The following is a 15,440-nucleotide window of genomic DNA, read 5'->3' as shown; positions in this document are numbered from 1 at the left end:
TACTTTTGTTGAGCACTGTGAAAAACCACTTTGGAAGTATTCCACTGTTCCTCAGCTGTCTTACCAAATAGCCTGTGCTCCCAATCCACATTAGCAAACTCCTCCCTCATCCCGTTGTGGTCTCCCTTGTTCAAGCATAATACACTAGCTTTAGATCTAACTATTTCATCCTCTATCTGAATGCGAAATTCAATCACACTATGATCCCTCTTTCCAAGAGGATCCCTGCCTACAAGATCGTTAATCTTACCTGTCTCATTGCACAGGACTAGATCTAAGATGGTATTTACCCTTGTAGGTTCACTGACATGCCGCTCAAGAAAGCCATCACGGATGCATTCTATGAAGTCCTCCTTAAGACTTCCTTGACCAACCTGATTCACCCAATCTTATGTGGAAGTTAAAATCCCCCATGACAACTGCCGTTCCATTCTTACAAGCCTCAGTTACTTCTTGATTAATCGCCTCTGTCACTGAAATATTTTTATTAGGTGGCCTATAGACAACACCCACCAGTGATTTTTTTCCCTTCAACATTCTGCTCTGTAGATCTTATATCGTCTCACACAATCGCCCTGATCTCATCGCTAATCAAGAGCGCCACCCCACCTCCTCTGCCTTCCTGCCTATCTGTCCGTGTTACCTGATACCCTTGGATTTTTAATTCCCAGACATCTCCACCTTGCAACCAGGTTTCTGTAGTGGCCACTAAAACATATTTTCAGGACTTGTCCCTTCAGTTCTGCCGTAGACTGAACCAAGCTCTTCTCTCAGGTTTTAATGTTTAATGTATTTCTGCTCCCTGCAGTGGAATGAACACGATTCCTGCTTCACGGAAAGGGAGCATTCATTCCCCAGACTGCAGCGCCGCCTAGAGGTCGGTTGCGGTACCGCAGGCGTTTAACAGCACCCCGAAAGTGAAAGTATCTTGAATCAGGAAGTATCGGAAGTTAACATGGCTTCGAAAGGACAGGTCGAGAGCTGGACCGAGGAGGTAATTTGTCCCATCTGCCTGGATTTCTTCACCGATCCGGTTATACTGGAGTGTGGTCACTACTTCTGCCGCTCCTGCATCACACGGTGTTGGGAAAGGGAGGAGAGAAACTCCTGCCCGGAATGTAGAGAGGAGATTGCAGACCGCACCCTCAGGACCAGTCGGGTGTTAGCAAATCTGTCTGAGAAAGCTCGAAAACTAAACCTGAATCCGAAAGAGATGGAAAAGAAACTTCACTGCGCGAAACATGAGGAAGAACTGAAGCTGTTTTGTGAGACGGACGAGACACTGATCTGCCTGATCTGTAGAGATGCGCGGGAACACAAGTCTCACAACTTCATGCCGGTTAACGAAGCCGTTGAAATCTACAAGGTAAAACTAACCAGGTTTTGATCAGCTGTTTACTTAGTTGCATATTTTGGTCTAATGTCTTCACTCTCTGATTCCCAGGGTCGGGTTAAATCTTCCTTAGACTCTCTCACTAAAAAGAAATCAGACTTCGAGGAAATGGAGCAACAACAGAAAGAGAAGATTTCTGGAGTTCGGGTGAGAATTCCAGAGCAGAATTTACAAATTCGCTGTGTAGTTTTGTTCCCTTTAATGCAGAATAGCAGAGTATCGCAGCTCCAGTAACCTGGGATCGATCCTGACACCTGGAGCTGTCTGCGTGGAGTTTGCATGTTCTCCCCGTAACCAGTACCTTCCTTTAGCCGACATTGCATGGTTGAACGGTAAATTGGCGACTGTAATTAACCTTGTGACGTTGGGTGGTCTGTGAATCAGGTCGGAGTTAGTGGGTCAGAGACGGAGTATATGTTTCAGGGAGACGTGGGGGAATGTGATGGAGGGAATTGTTCTGAGAACCAGCATAGACTTTAATGGGCTGAATGGTTACCTTCCATGTCAGAAGGAAATACAAAAAAATAGCCTCGAATAGTAAACTAGCCTCTCCTTTCATTTGACAGGAACAGTCACACAGTCTTCAGTCCCAGATCACATCCCAGTTTGCTGAACTGCGCCAGATTATCACTGAGAAAGAGCAGCGTGTACTCCGAGATCTCAGGGAGGAAGAGGAGAGGATTCTGAATCCAATGGAGAAAAATCTTCGAGAGATTCGAGAGAATTTAAATTCTATCCAGGAGGAAATCTCAAAGTTACAGGAACGGATGAATCAACAAGAAAATATCACATTCCTCATGGTGAGAGATTTCAGTTTGGTTCTGTAAAAGTGCACAGTCACAACATGATGTAATTTACCTCAAATACTGTTGTTGGAAACTGATTTCCACCATGTGGACATCCTGACTGTTCAGAATTGTCATTGTCCCAAACCGGCCTCCCACAACATCTGTACATCACAGGACAGTCTGCAACCTTCTCGGGAATGAATTACTCTGATCAGAGCACTGAGCTGGTGATCATTTCTGTGATTCCCACGTATAATATCCCCGATACTCAGAGTAACACCCAGTTACAGTCACAGGCTGTGAGTGTGTTTCTGATATTCTCTTCACCACATTTCTTGTGGGATTTATTAACAAGCAACTGATGCTTTATCTTTGACTTTTGGTCTCACACAAGGAGAAACATTTTCTCCACTCCCACCCCATCAAATCCATTCGGAGGTTTAAATTCCTCCATCTGATCCTCCCTGACATCGTACCCAGATAAAAATACACAACCTGTCCAGTCTCTCCTGTAAGTTCCATCCTCTCAGTTATGGTATAAATTTCATAAACATTCCTTGTACTTTCTCCCGTGGTTCTCCTCTTTCTCCATTCGTTTCAGTGGGAGAGAGTTAAGTGAGAATTTTCAGCAGCTTGTAATAACCTGTCTCAGATTCCTGCTGTCGGGATGCCGTTGGTCAGTCTCAGTCAGATGAGATCTGTGTTTGATTTATTTCAGGAGGAAGCTCGTCGGAAGAGGAGGTAGGACATGGTCTTTACTGAAACTCTGTATGGATTTGTAAAACAGTTCAAATATCACTGATGTTCAGTTTATATCTATATGTATAATATCTACAGGTTTAGTAATGAAGACCAGACATTGTCAGTGACAGACGGTGCCCTACTGGTTGAAAAATTCTATCGCCCCTATTTGTTCGATATTGCCTTGGGAGAACCGTTGGACAGCATTAAGCGAGGTAAAACATACAGATTCATTTCGGCACCAACCCCACCTGCCGGGAGGCATCACTGCCACATGGTCAGCTGGAGATGTCAGACCCTTGAACACACCAAACCAGGGGCAAATACAAACAATTCACTGGTCGAATCACTGCATCCTGATCCCATTTGCACTGGACAAACAAGCCAATGCACGGGTTTGAATCCTGACATGGTAGCTCTGGAATTAATATTCCATTAATGTAATTAAAGTGGATAAAATCTGGTATCACTGTGGTGACAGGGATTGTCAGAAAAATACACCAGTCCTTCGAGCCTCTCACCCTGTCTGACCTGTCCGTGACCGCAGTCTGATTGACTCAGCTCTGCCCCCTGCTGGACTCGCCAGTCTCACTGTTGTGATCAAACCACCACATTGAAGCATCGTCAGAGTGAACCCGGACACACCAATCAGCATTGATCTCGGTGAACGACGGGAGAAGCCCACACAGCATTACTGGTCTGGCAAATCTCTCTCCCTCACACACATTCACAAGAAGGTTCAGCAGATTGTAGTCAGAGCCTCAGCACTGCACATTGTTAGTCCCCTCAGTAACCTGGAAACTATTCTCTTCAGACACAGTGAATGGTTTCTATTTGAACAATTCACACGTGTCACCCATTGTCAACACACACTGGACATGTGAAGACACACTGTAACATACAAATAGTTCAATGTGCACACTCACCTTCATTGTGTAAACACACTCACTGATATTTACCACAACCAACACACACGCACACAATGATACATTGATATATTGATAATATCCAAATGCACCATCAGAGTGGGACACATTGTCAGAGACACAGACACATTTCCGTGTGTTTGTCCCATATCCTTCTAACCATTGCCTATTGTTGTACCTGTCTAAATTGATTTTATAATATTTTAATTGTCCCTCTTTCTACGGCTTCCTTTGGCAGCAATTTCCACATGTACCCACTTCCCTCACAGTGAGAAAGTTGCCCTGCAGATCCCTTGAAAAACTTTCCCCTCTCACCTTCAATCTCTGCCCTCTAGTTCTGGACTCCCCTGGAGTTCCCTGGTGTGACCTTCCAGCCCTTCTGACGGCAGCACCTGAGCCACCCTCCAGTCTTCCAGCAGCTCACCTGTGGGGAAATGTGAAGCAAATATATCTGCCAGAGTCTCTGCAAATTCATCCTCTGTCCTAATGAGGGGCTGTGGGGAGAGGGTTTGTGAGAAAGGAGACCATTATCACCCATATTCATCCCCCTTCACCTTCTGTTTCCATCTACACACACAGTTCACCACAGGCTTTCCACCCCTCCCCCATCTGGTCCTGGTTCCATCTGCCATTCATCTCTCCCCTAATGGTTCCCATTGTCATAAACAGGAAAAAGTCTGCAGATGCTGGAAATCCAAATCAACACACACAAAATGCTGGAGGAACTCAGCAGGTCAGACAGTATCTATTGGAATGAATAAACAGTTGATGTTTTGGGCTGTGATCCTTCTTCAGGACTAAAATTGAAGTGGGGGGGAGATGCCAGAATAAAAAGTGGGGAGTGGGGAGAGAGGCTAGTGAGAAGGTGATAGGTGAAGCCGGGGGGGGGGGGTGGGAAAGCTAAAGGGCTGGAGAAGAAGGATCTACATTTATTTGGAAAGGCGAGGACTAATCAGGGAGACCCAGCTTGGTTTTCTGCATGGACGGTACGGTAGCATAGTGGTTAGCACAACGGTTTACAGTACCAGTGACCCGGGTTCATGTCCCGTCACTGGCTGTGAGGGGTTTGTACGTTCTCCCTGTAACCGTGTGGATTTCCTCTGGGTTCTCCGGTTTCACAGTCCAAACCCGTACGGTTGGCACGTTAATTGGTCATTGTAACTTGTCCCATGGTCAGGCTGGGATTAAATCAGGGTTTGCTGGGTGGTGGGGGTCATTGTAACTTGTCCCATGGTCAGGCTCGGATTAAATCAGGGGTTGCTGGGTGGTGGGGGTCATTGTAACTTGTCCCATGGTCAGGCTCGGATTAAATCAGGGGTTGCTGGGTGGTGGGGGTCATTGTAACTTGTCCCATGGTCAGGCTCGGATTAAATCAGGGGTTGCTGGGTGGTGGGGGTCATTGTAACTTGTCCCATGGTCAGGCTCGGATTAAATCAGGGGTTGCTGGGTTTTGGGGGACATTGTAACTTGTCCCATGGTCAGGCTCGGATTAAATCAGGGGTTGCTGGGTTTTGGGGGACATTGTAACTTGTCCCATGGTCAGGCTCGGATTAAATCGGGGTTACTGGGTTTTGGGGGACATTGTAACTTGTCCCATGGTCAAGCTCGGATTAAATCAGGGGTTTCTTGGTGGTGGGGGTCAAAGGGCCGGAAGGGCCTATTCCGTGCTGTATCTCAATAAATAAATTACAGCTGATGGAAGTGCAGTAGACATCGTCTCCATGGAGTTTAGTGAGGGATTTGACAAGGTAGCAGAGAGTTAGATCACATGGGATACACTACGATCTGGAATAGGATACAGAGTTGTCTGGGTGGAGTCCTGTGACCAGTGGTTGTTCTGCAGGGATCGGTGCTGGGTCCACTGTTTTTCATCATTCATATGAATGATTTGGAGAGAGTGTAGGTGATGTGTTTAGTAAGTTTGTGAAGGACTCTAAAATTGGTGGTTTCACGGACAGTGAAGAGGTTATTTATTTATTTAGAGACAGTGTGAAACAGGCCGTCCCAGACCAACGACCCGCTCCACCCAGCACCCCAACTATTTAAAACCAGCCTAATCACGGGGCAATGTACAATGACCATTTAACCTACAAACCGTTATGTCTTTGTACGAGCGTCACACAGTGATAGAAACGAACAGCACAGGCCCTTCAGCCCATCTGGTCAGTACCGAAGCATTTAAACTACCTGCTCCCATCGACCTGCACCGGGACCATGGTCCTCCAACTCCGACCATCCATGTACCGTCCAAACTTCTCTTAAATGTTTAAATCGAGCTTGCTTGTACCACTTGAACTGGCAGCTCGTTCCACACTCTCACAACCCTCTGAATGAAGAAGTTTCCCCTCATGTTCCCCTTAAACTTTTCATCTTTAACCTTTAACCCATGACCTCTGGTTGTAATCCCACCCAACCTCTGTGGAAAATGCCTGCTTGCATTTACCCTATCTATGCCCCTCATAGTTTTGTATACCTCTGTCAAATCTCCCCTCAGTCTTCTATGTTACAGGAATAAAGTCCTAAACTATTCAATCTTTCCTTATGATTCAGGTCCTCCAGTCCCAGCAACGTCCCTGGAAATTTTCTCTGTACTCTTTCAAACTTGTTTACATCCTTCCTGTATGTAGGTGACCTGGATAAATGAAGGTAAATGGAACTAGTTCATTAAAGCGATTTGGTCGGCACGGATGAATTCTGCCTCTTTAAATGCCTCCAGTGTTCACTCACCCCATCCTCATCTGGATCCAGTTGTTGCTCCGCCCCTTCCTCGTACCCGTTTCCAATGCTATCTCCCGTCTTTCTTTCCAATCTTGAGGTAAGGTCTCGGCTTGAAACATTGACTGTACATCTCCCTTAACACATGCTGTTTGTCCCACTGAGATCCTCCAGAATTTTGTGTGTGTTGATCGGGAAAAATCCGCTTTCCGTGTCAAGGAAAAATCTCAGGAAGATGCTGGTTGTCCATTTGCTGTAGTTGGGTAAAATCCCAGGAAAGGGTTTTGTTGGCCACCCGACCGAGTCTCTCCCCCGATCCCCGAGGACTCTCTAATTCTCTGCTTCTCCCCCCAGTCTCTGTCCCCCTGGATGTGGAAACGGCGAATCCGTGCCTCGAGGTGTCTGAGGATCGGAAGAGTGTGAGATGGACTGGGACCCGGAGGGATCTCCCTGACACCGGGAAGAGGTTCACAGACTGGCCTTGTGTGCTGGGATCAGAGGGATTCACATCGGGGAGACATTACTGGGAGGTGGAGGTGACGAGGAATCAGTGGTGGAGTCTGGGAGTCGCGGCAGAGTCTGTGGAGAGGGAGGGACAGTTCACACTGAGTCCGGAGACCGGATTCTGGATGATTGGACGGATTGATGACGAGATGAAGGTTCTCACCTCCCCTGAGTCCCGTCTCCCTGCCGGTCCCATCCCCGAGAGGGTGGGAGTTTATCTCAGTTACGAGTCCGGGACAGTTTCATTTTACAACGCGGAGACCAAGTCCCATCTCCACACCTTCACTGGGAATAAATTCACAGGGAAACTTTATCCTTTGTTCTGGATTGGGAGTGTATACCAGTGGCTGAGAATCTGCTCCGGTTCCGCTCCGGGTCTGTAAACGGGTCGGGTCTGGGACCGGCATCAGGAGTAAGTCAGTGTAAATATAAATGTGCGGAAAGTGAAATAAACATGATGTGGAAATTATCGAACCATTAATTTTAACTCGTTCACCGCATCCGTCAACGGAACAGAAACACTGCGGATTCAGCAGCAGCCGCGGGCGGCGGGTCCTGAGCTGCCCGGCTCCTAAAGTCCACCAGCACCGAAACAGGTGAAGTGGGACAAGTGGTTCTGAATGTAAGAGGGAGGTCAAGGTGAATGTTGGTAACATGGGTCATGTAGTGGTGGTAACACACAAAGCACCAGAGACTCCCAGCAGGTCAGATAATATCTATGGAGGGAAATGGGCAGTTGATGTTTTGGCTCAAGGCCCTTCATCTGGACTGAAAGTCAGAGTGAAGATGACCTGTGCAGGATGGTGGAGAGAGGGATGGAGACAGAGCTGGCAGGTGATGGGTGGATCCAGGTAGATGAGGGAGGGGTGGAGTGTGGAAATGTGTCAGAAACTGGGAGGTGAGCGGTGTCAGTGACAAAGGGCTGAAGATTTTGGAATCTGACAGGAGGGGAAAGACGAGCCTAGAATAAGGGGAGGAAGGTAGGGAGGAGTGTGTAGGTGACGTGCAGAGAGAGAGGTTTCGGAGGAGGGGAAAGAGATAGGGTGATGGGGCTGGTGGATCAAGAGGAGAGAGAATATTAAACAGGAAAAGTGACAGAGACAGACATTTGAGAAATCGATGTTGATGCCGTCAGGTTGCTGGCCATCCTGGTGGAACATGAAGAGCCGTTCCTCTAATTTACGAGACAAATAGAACCGGGATCTCTACATTGAATCAGATATTCAGTTTAAGACCATAAGATACAGAAGCAGAAGTAGGCCATTCGGCCCATCAATTCTACTCTGCCATTGAATTGTGGGCTGATCAGTTTCTTGCAGTTATCCCCATCCCCTGCCTTCTCCCTATACCCTTTGATGCCCTGCCTAATGAAGAACATATCTATCTCTGTATTAAATACACCCAATGACTTGATTTCCACTGCTGCTGGTGGCAACAAATTCCACAGATTTACCACCTTCTGACTAAAGAAATTTCTCCGCATATCTGTTCTAAGTGGATGTCCTTCAATCCTATAGTGCCCTCATGTCCTAAACTCCCCTACTATGGGAAATAACTTTGCCATATCTCCTGTGTTCAGGCCTTTTGACATTCGGAATGTTTCAATCAGATCCCCCCTCATTCTCCTGAACTCCAGGGAATACAGCCCAACAGCTTCCAGATGTTCCTCGTACAGTAATCCTTTCTTTCCTGGAATCATTCTCATGAATCTTCTCTGAATCCTCTCCAATGTCAGTATATCCTTTCTAAAATAAGGAGCCCAAAACTGCACACAATACTCCCAAGTGTGGTCTCACGAGTGCCTTATAGAGTGTCAACATTACATCTCTGTTCTTATATTCTATACCTCCAGAAATGAATGCCAACATTGCATTCGTCTTCTTCACCACCGACTCAGCCTGGAGGGTAACCTTCAGGGTATCCTACATAAGGACTTACAGGTCCCTTTGCATCTCTGCATTTTGAATTCTCTCCACATCTAAATAATAGTCTGCCCATTTATTTCTTCCACCAAAGTGCATGACCATACACTTACCATAGAACATAGAACAATACAGCACAGTACAGGCCATTTGGCCCACAATATTGTGCCGACCCTTAAACCCTGCCTCCCATTTAACCCACCTTAAATTCCTCCATATACCTGTCCAGTTGTCTCTTAAATTTCACTAGTGTATCTGCCTCCACCACTGACTCAGACAGTGCATTCCACGCACCAACCACTCTCTGAGTGAAAAGCCTTCCTCTAATATCCCCCTTGAACTTCCCTCCCCTTACCTTAAAGCCATGTCCTCTTGTACTGAGCAGTGGTGCCCTGGGGAAGAAATGCTGGCTGTCCACTCTATCTATTCCTTTTAATATCTTGTATACCTCTGTCATGCCTACTCTCATCCTCCTCTCCAGAGAGTAAAGCCCTAGCTCCCTTAATCTCTGATCATAATCCATACTCTCTAAACCAGGCAGCGTCCTGGTAAATCTCCTCTGTACCCTTTCCAATGTTTCCACATCCTTCCTATAGTGAGGCGACCAGAACTGGACACAGTACTCCAAGTGTGGCCTAACCAGAGTTTTATAGAGTGGCATCATTACCCTGCAACTCTTAAACTCTATCCCTCGACTTATGAATGCTAACGCTCCATAAGCTTTCTTAATGACCCTATCTACTTGTGAGATTATTATTTAATTTGCCACCTCTTTGCCCATTCCCCTAAACTATCTAAGTCTCTCTGCAGGCTCTGTTTCCTCAGCACTACCCGCTCCACCACATAATTGTATCATTGGCAAATTTAGCCACAAATCCATTAATCCCATAGTCCAAATCATTGACATACATTGTAAAAAGCAGTGGTCCCAACATCGACTCCTGTGGAACTCCACTGGTAACCAGCAGCCAGACAGAATAGGATCCCTTTATTCCTATTCTCTGTTTTTTGCCAATCAGCCAATGCTCCAGTGACGCTAGTAACTTCCCTGTAATTCCATGGGCTCTTATCTTGCTAAGCAGCCTCATGTGCCACCTTGTCAAAGCCTTCTGAAAATCCAAGTACACCACAGATACTACATCTCCTTTGCCACCCTGCTTGTAATTTCCTCAACAATTATAGCAGGAGGTTAGTCAGGCAGGATTTTCGGATGTAATCATCCAGGAACCGGAAACCCTGCCCGCTACACCAGTCTCTCAGCCACACATTAATATGCCTGTTCATGCTATTCTTGTGCTTGTTACCACTTGTCACAGGCAGCAATCCTGAGATTACTACCCCAGAGGTCCTGCTTTTCAGCTCCCTACCCAACTCCCTGAATTCTCTCTTCAGGGCCTCCTCCCTTTTTCTACCAGTGTCATTGGTACGAACGTGTACCAAGACTTCTGGCTGGTCACCCTCTCCCTTCAGAATACTCTGCACCCGATCCGAGACATCCCGTACCCTGGCACCTGGGAGGCAACACACCATGCGGGTATCTCTATCAGGCTGACAGAGCCTCCTGTCTGTTCCCCTCACTATGGAATCCCCTCTGACTACCGCATTCCTCATCTTCTTCTCTCCCTTCTACACCACAGAACCAGGCTCAGTGCCAGAGACCCGATCACTGTGGTCATCCTCTGTCAGGGTCACCCCCCTCAACAGCATCCAAAACGGACCCAGTATATAACCAGGAAATGCTGGAAAAATGCGACAGGTTGGTCAGGATCTGTGGAGAGAGGAACAGGATTCATGTTCCACATCAATGTAATCAAAGAATAGCAAAGGTATTACCCAGGCAAAGGAGTCTACACTGGCCAAGCATTCCTCACCCTGACTCACTGGCCACGTGTTCCACACAGGGTTGCTCACACTTGTATCTGCAATGGTTATTCTTCGAACATACCACTGCCAGCCCACACGAAGCACCCACTTTTCATATCCATTCCTTATCAATTCAAATATTCATTCGTCATTGGCTACAGGTCATGTGCCTGTCCTTTAACACGTTATTGGCTCTGCTCCATTTGTTGCCCTCCTCCCATTAAGTGACATTCAATAATTTAGGGCTCTTTGTTCTCGATCAACAATGAGCTGGAATCACTCCAGGTCGGCACCAACTCCAACATTCACAAAATTGCAACAGCCATGTTCTGAGTGATGGACAGGACAGGCAAAAGGCCTGATCTGCTGCTATTTCTTATTTTCCTCATACACATATCTAGATTTGTATTTTTTAATACTAATGTTGGACAGGGGAGCAGTAACTAATGCACTCTGTGTAGAGCTTCCTCTGTACCCCATGTTTACTGTATTTAGTGCAAAGTTCAAAGTAAGTTTATTGTCAAACTACTATGATCTAGGCCTCATATGGAGCCAGTGATCATTAATGGAGAATGTGTGGAGCAGGTTAAGACCTACAAGTATCTGGGAGTACAGTTAGACGAGAAGCTAGACTGGACTGCCAACACAGATGCCTTGTGCAGGAAGGCACAGAGTCGACTGTACTTCCTTAGAAGTTTGGCGTCATTCAATGTCTGTAGTGAGATGCTGAAGATGTTCTATAGGTCAGTTGTGGAGAGCGCCCTCTTCTTCGTGGTGGCGTGTTGGGGAGGAAGCATTAAGAAGAGGGACGCTTCACGTCTTAATAATTACGGTCAATTATGGATAACTCTGAACATCCTCTACATAGCACCATCCAGAGACAGAGAAGCAGTTTCAGCGACAGGTTACTATCGATGCAATGCTCCTCAGACAGGATGAAGAGGTCAATACTCCCCAATGCCATTAGGCTTTACAATTCAACCGCCAGGACTTAAGAACTTTTTAAAAGCTATTATTAATGCTTTTTGAGATAGTGATTTAGATGCATATCATATTTTTTACTGAGTTAAGTATTGTATGTAATTAGTTTTGCTACAACAAGTGTATGGGACATTGGAAAAAAAGTTGAATTTCCCCATGGGGATGAATAAAGTATCTATCTATCTATCTATCTATATGTCACCATATACAAACCTGAGATTCATTTTTTGTGGGCATACTCAGTAACTCCAATAACCACAATAGAATCAATGAAAAATTGCACAAGCAGGGCAGACAACCAGTTTGCAAAAGGTAACAAACTGCAAATACAAGAAGAAAGAAAAGGAAGAAATAATAATGCTAAATAGCAATAAATATTGAGAGTATGAGATGAGGTATACTTGCAAGTAAGTCCATAGGTTGTGGGTCAAGTGAATTTGAGTGAAGTTATCCCCCGTGGTTCATGAGCCTGATGGTTGAGGGGTAATAACTGTTCCTGAACCAGATCATGTGAGTTCTGATGGCAGCAGTGGGAAGAGAGCATGGGCTGGGTGGTGGGAGATTGCTGTTTTCCTGCAACAATGGTCTGTGTAAATGTGCTCAGTGCTGGAGAGGGCTTTATCCTTAATGAACTGCTGCGTACTCTTGGTAGGATTTTCCATTCATGGGCATTGGTGTTTCTGTAGCAGACTGTGATGCAGCCAGTCAATATACTCTCCAAACTTTGCCTAAGTAAGTTTGTCAAGGTTTTAGATTTTTCGCTAAATCAAAGGAAACATTCTGCTTTCTTCTGCTTTCTTCGTAGTTGTGCTGGGCCCCGGTCAGTTCCTCTGAGATGACAACACAAGGAATTTAAAGTGGCCGACCCTCTCCACCTCCGATCCTCCAGTGTGGACTGGTTCATGGAGCTCTAGTTTCCTCTTCCCAAAGTCAATAATCAGCTCCTCAGTCTTGCTGACATTGAGGTTGTTGTTCTCATGCCACTCAGCTAGATTTTCCATCTCCCTGGGATATGCTGATTCATCACCACCTTTGACTGGCCTGAGATAGCGGTGTCACCAGCAAACTTAACCCTGGCATTGGAGCTGTGCTCAGCCACACGGTCAGGAGTGTAAATCAAGTTGAGCAGGGTCCGAGAACACAGCCTTGTGGTGCATCTGTGCTGATGGAGATTGTGGAAGAGATGTTGCCAATCTGAAATGACAAAGGTCTGTTAGTGTGGAAATCGAAGATCCAATTGCACAAGAAGTTATTGAGGCCAATATCTTGAAACTTATTGATTAGTTTTGACAGTACTGAATGCTGAGCTGGCTTTGATAAAGAGCATCCTGATGTGTTCATCTCTCCTGTCCAAATGTTCCAGGTTTGGGTGAGGAGCTAATGAAATGACATCTGTATCAGCTGTGGTGCAGGTAACAGTGTGCAGAGTTTGTTGTATTCATTGTTTTTGTATCCAGTGAGAAACACGTCTGTATAAACACCCGGGACACTTTACTGCATTTACACAGCGACTGTACCTAAATACCAGTTGTTGTTGTTGACTGCTGCGTCCACAACTGCTGAACATAGAACATTGAACAATACAGCACAGGAACAGGCCATTCGGCCCACAAGTCTGTGCTGAACATTGTGCCGATTCATTCTCATCCCATCTGTCTGTACATGGTCCACACCCCTCCATTCCCTGACTGTTCATGTGTCTGTCTGAATGTCACTGAAATGTTGTTGTTGTATCTGTTTCCACCACCTCCCCTGACAGCACGTTCCGGCACCGACCATTCTGTGTAAAAAAATACTTACCTCATCAATCCCCTTTAAACCTTCTCCTCTCACCTGTCGTATTTACACCCTGTAGAATTTGACATTCCCACGCTGAGGATAAAGAGACTCTGACTGTCTATCATGTCTGTTTCAGTTGTTGTTGGCTGTTTTCTTGACAGCTGCTGAAGCACTATGTTCCCAGACTTCTGGAGTATGTGATCCCCTCAGTCTATGATGCCCCTTCCCTGGTAAGGAGACGGGGAGGGGAGGGTGTGGACCAGAGTAATTCCCACAACCCCTGCTGGACAGTGGGGAGCGGCGAGTGTGCACTTGGCATCTGTTGACACACTCCGTCCCGACTGGGTGAAAGCAGAGAGTGAGAGCGAATAACTGGAGCAATTCCTCCACCTGCTGGCCATACCGGGTATAACAGACATTATTTCAAGATTCGTTCTGTGTTATTTTCTGATTCAGCTCAGGGAATTCACACATGCATTCACAAGCAAAGGAGATGATGCACACATTTTCAGGAGAGGCTGGAGCTTAGGAGGCTGCCAGAGGAAACTGGTTAGGTGGGCGCAGTTACTATGGGCAAATGGATCATTGGGATCTCTTCTGGGGAAGGTGGGACTGTACAGATTGGATGGGTTGCACCTGAACTCGAGGGGGAGCAATATCCTTGCTGGTAGGTTTGCTAGCATGGTTCAGGAGGGTTTAAACTAATTTGCAAGGGGGATGGGACCCGGAGCGATAGAGCAGTGAAAGAAGTGCATGGAGTAAAGCCAGATCTAACATATAGAGAGGCTTTGAGGAAAGAGAAGCAGAATAAAGGGTGTAAAGGTAGTAAGGTAGAAGGGCTAAAGTGCGTGTACTTCAATGCAAGAAGCATCAGGAACAAAGGTGATGAACTGAGAGCTTGGATACATACATGGAATTATGATGTAGTGGCCATTACGGAGATTTGACTGGCACCAGGGCAGGAATGGATTCCCAATATTCCTGGATTTCAGTGCTTTAAAAGGGATAGAGAGGGGGTGGGTAAGGGGAAGAGGGGTGGTATTACTGGTCAGGGATACTATTACAGCTACAGAAAGGGTGGGTAATGTAGCAGGTTCCTCTTTTGAGTCAGTATGGATGGAAGTCAGGAACAGGAAGGGAGCAGTTACTGTACACTATTGGGAGTATTCTATAGGGCCCCTGGTAGCAGCAGAGATACCAAGGAGCAGACTGAGAGGCAGATTTTGGAAAGGTGAAAAAATAACAGTGTTGTTATCATGGGTGACTTTAACTTCCCTAATATTGATTGACACCTGATTAGTTCCAAGGGTTTGGATGGGGCAGAGTTTGTTAAGTGTGTCCAGGATGGATTCCTGTCACAGTATGTTGACAGGCCGACTAGGGGGAATGCCATACTAGATATAGTATTAGGTAACGAACCATGTCAGGTCACAGATCTGTCAGTGGCTGAGCATCTGGGGGGCAGTGATCACCGCTCCCTGGCCTTTAGCATTATCATGGAAAAGGATAGAATCAGAGAGGACAGGAAATGTTTTAATTGGGGAAGGGCAAATTATGAGGCTATAAGGCTAGAACTTGCAGGTGTGAATTGGGATGATGTTTTTTGCAGGGAATGTACTATGAACATGTGGTCGATGTTTAGGGATATCTTGCAGGACGTTAGGGATAAATTTGTCCCGGTGAGGAAGTTAAAGAATGGTGGGGTGAAGGAACCATGGGTGACAAGTGAGGTGGAAAATCTAGTCAGGTGGAAGAAGGCAGCATACATAAGGTTTGGAAAGCAAGGATCAGATGGGTCTATTGAGGAATATAGGGTAGTAAGAAAGGA

The 15,440-nt window shown here is 46.2% G+C and overlaps 1 protein-coding gene across 1 annotated transcript; it reads left to right on the top strand.

Annotated features, from left to right (window-relative positions):
• Positions 1-955: 955 nt before the first annotated feature.
• LOC140721895 (zinc-binding protein A33-like) lies at positions 956-7,620 on the top strand. Its single transcript, XM_073036728.1, has 6 exons — positions 956-1,366; positions 1,445-1,540; positions 1,960-2,193; positions 2,900-2,922; positions 3,019-3,137; positions 6,918-7,620. Exons 1-6 carry the CDS (start codon positions 956-958, stop codon positions 7,448-7,450), a joined length of 1,416 nt encoding a protein of 471 aa, XP_072892829.1. The 3' UTR covers positions 7,451-7,620.
• The last annotated feature ends 7,820 nt before the right edge of the window (positions 7,621-15,440 follow it).

Source organism: Hemitrygon akajei, chromosome 2, assembly GCF_048418815.1.
Source record: "Hemitrygon akajei chromosome 2, sHemAka1.3, whole genome shotgun sequence".
In the NCBI taxonomy this organism is placed as follows: Eukaryota; Metazoa; Chordata; class Chondrichthyes; order Myliobatiformes; family Dasyatidae; genus Hemitrygon; species Hemitrygon akajei.
The sequence above is the reverse complement of the archived record's forward strand: the minus strand, read 5'-3'. Positions and strand labels throughout refer to the sequence as shown.

Excerpts from the sequence above, each read along its gene's own strand:
- LOC140721895 (XM_073036728.1), top strand. The coding sequence starts at position 956 with ATGGCTTCGAAAGGACAGGTCGAGAGCTGGACCGAGGAGGTAATTTGT. Across the intron at positions 1,367-1,444 it reads AAGCCGTTGAAATCTACAAG|GGTCGGGTTAAATCTTCCTT; the intron begins GTAAAACTAACC and ends TCTGATTCCCAG. Across the intron at positions 2,194-2,899 it reads AAAATATCACATTCCTCATG|GAGGAAGCTCGTCGGAAGAG; the intron begins GTGAGAGATTTC and ends GATTTATTTCAG.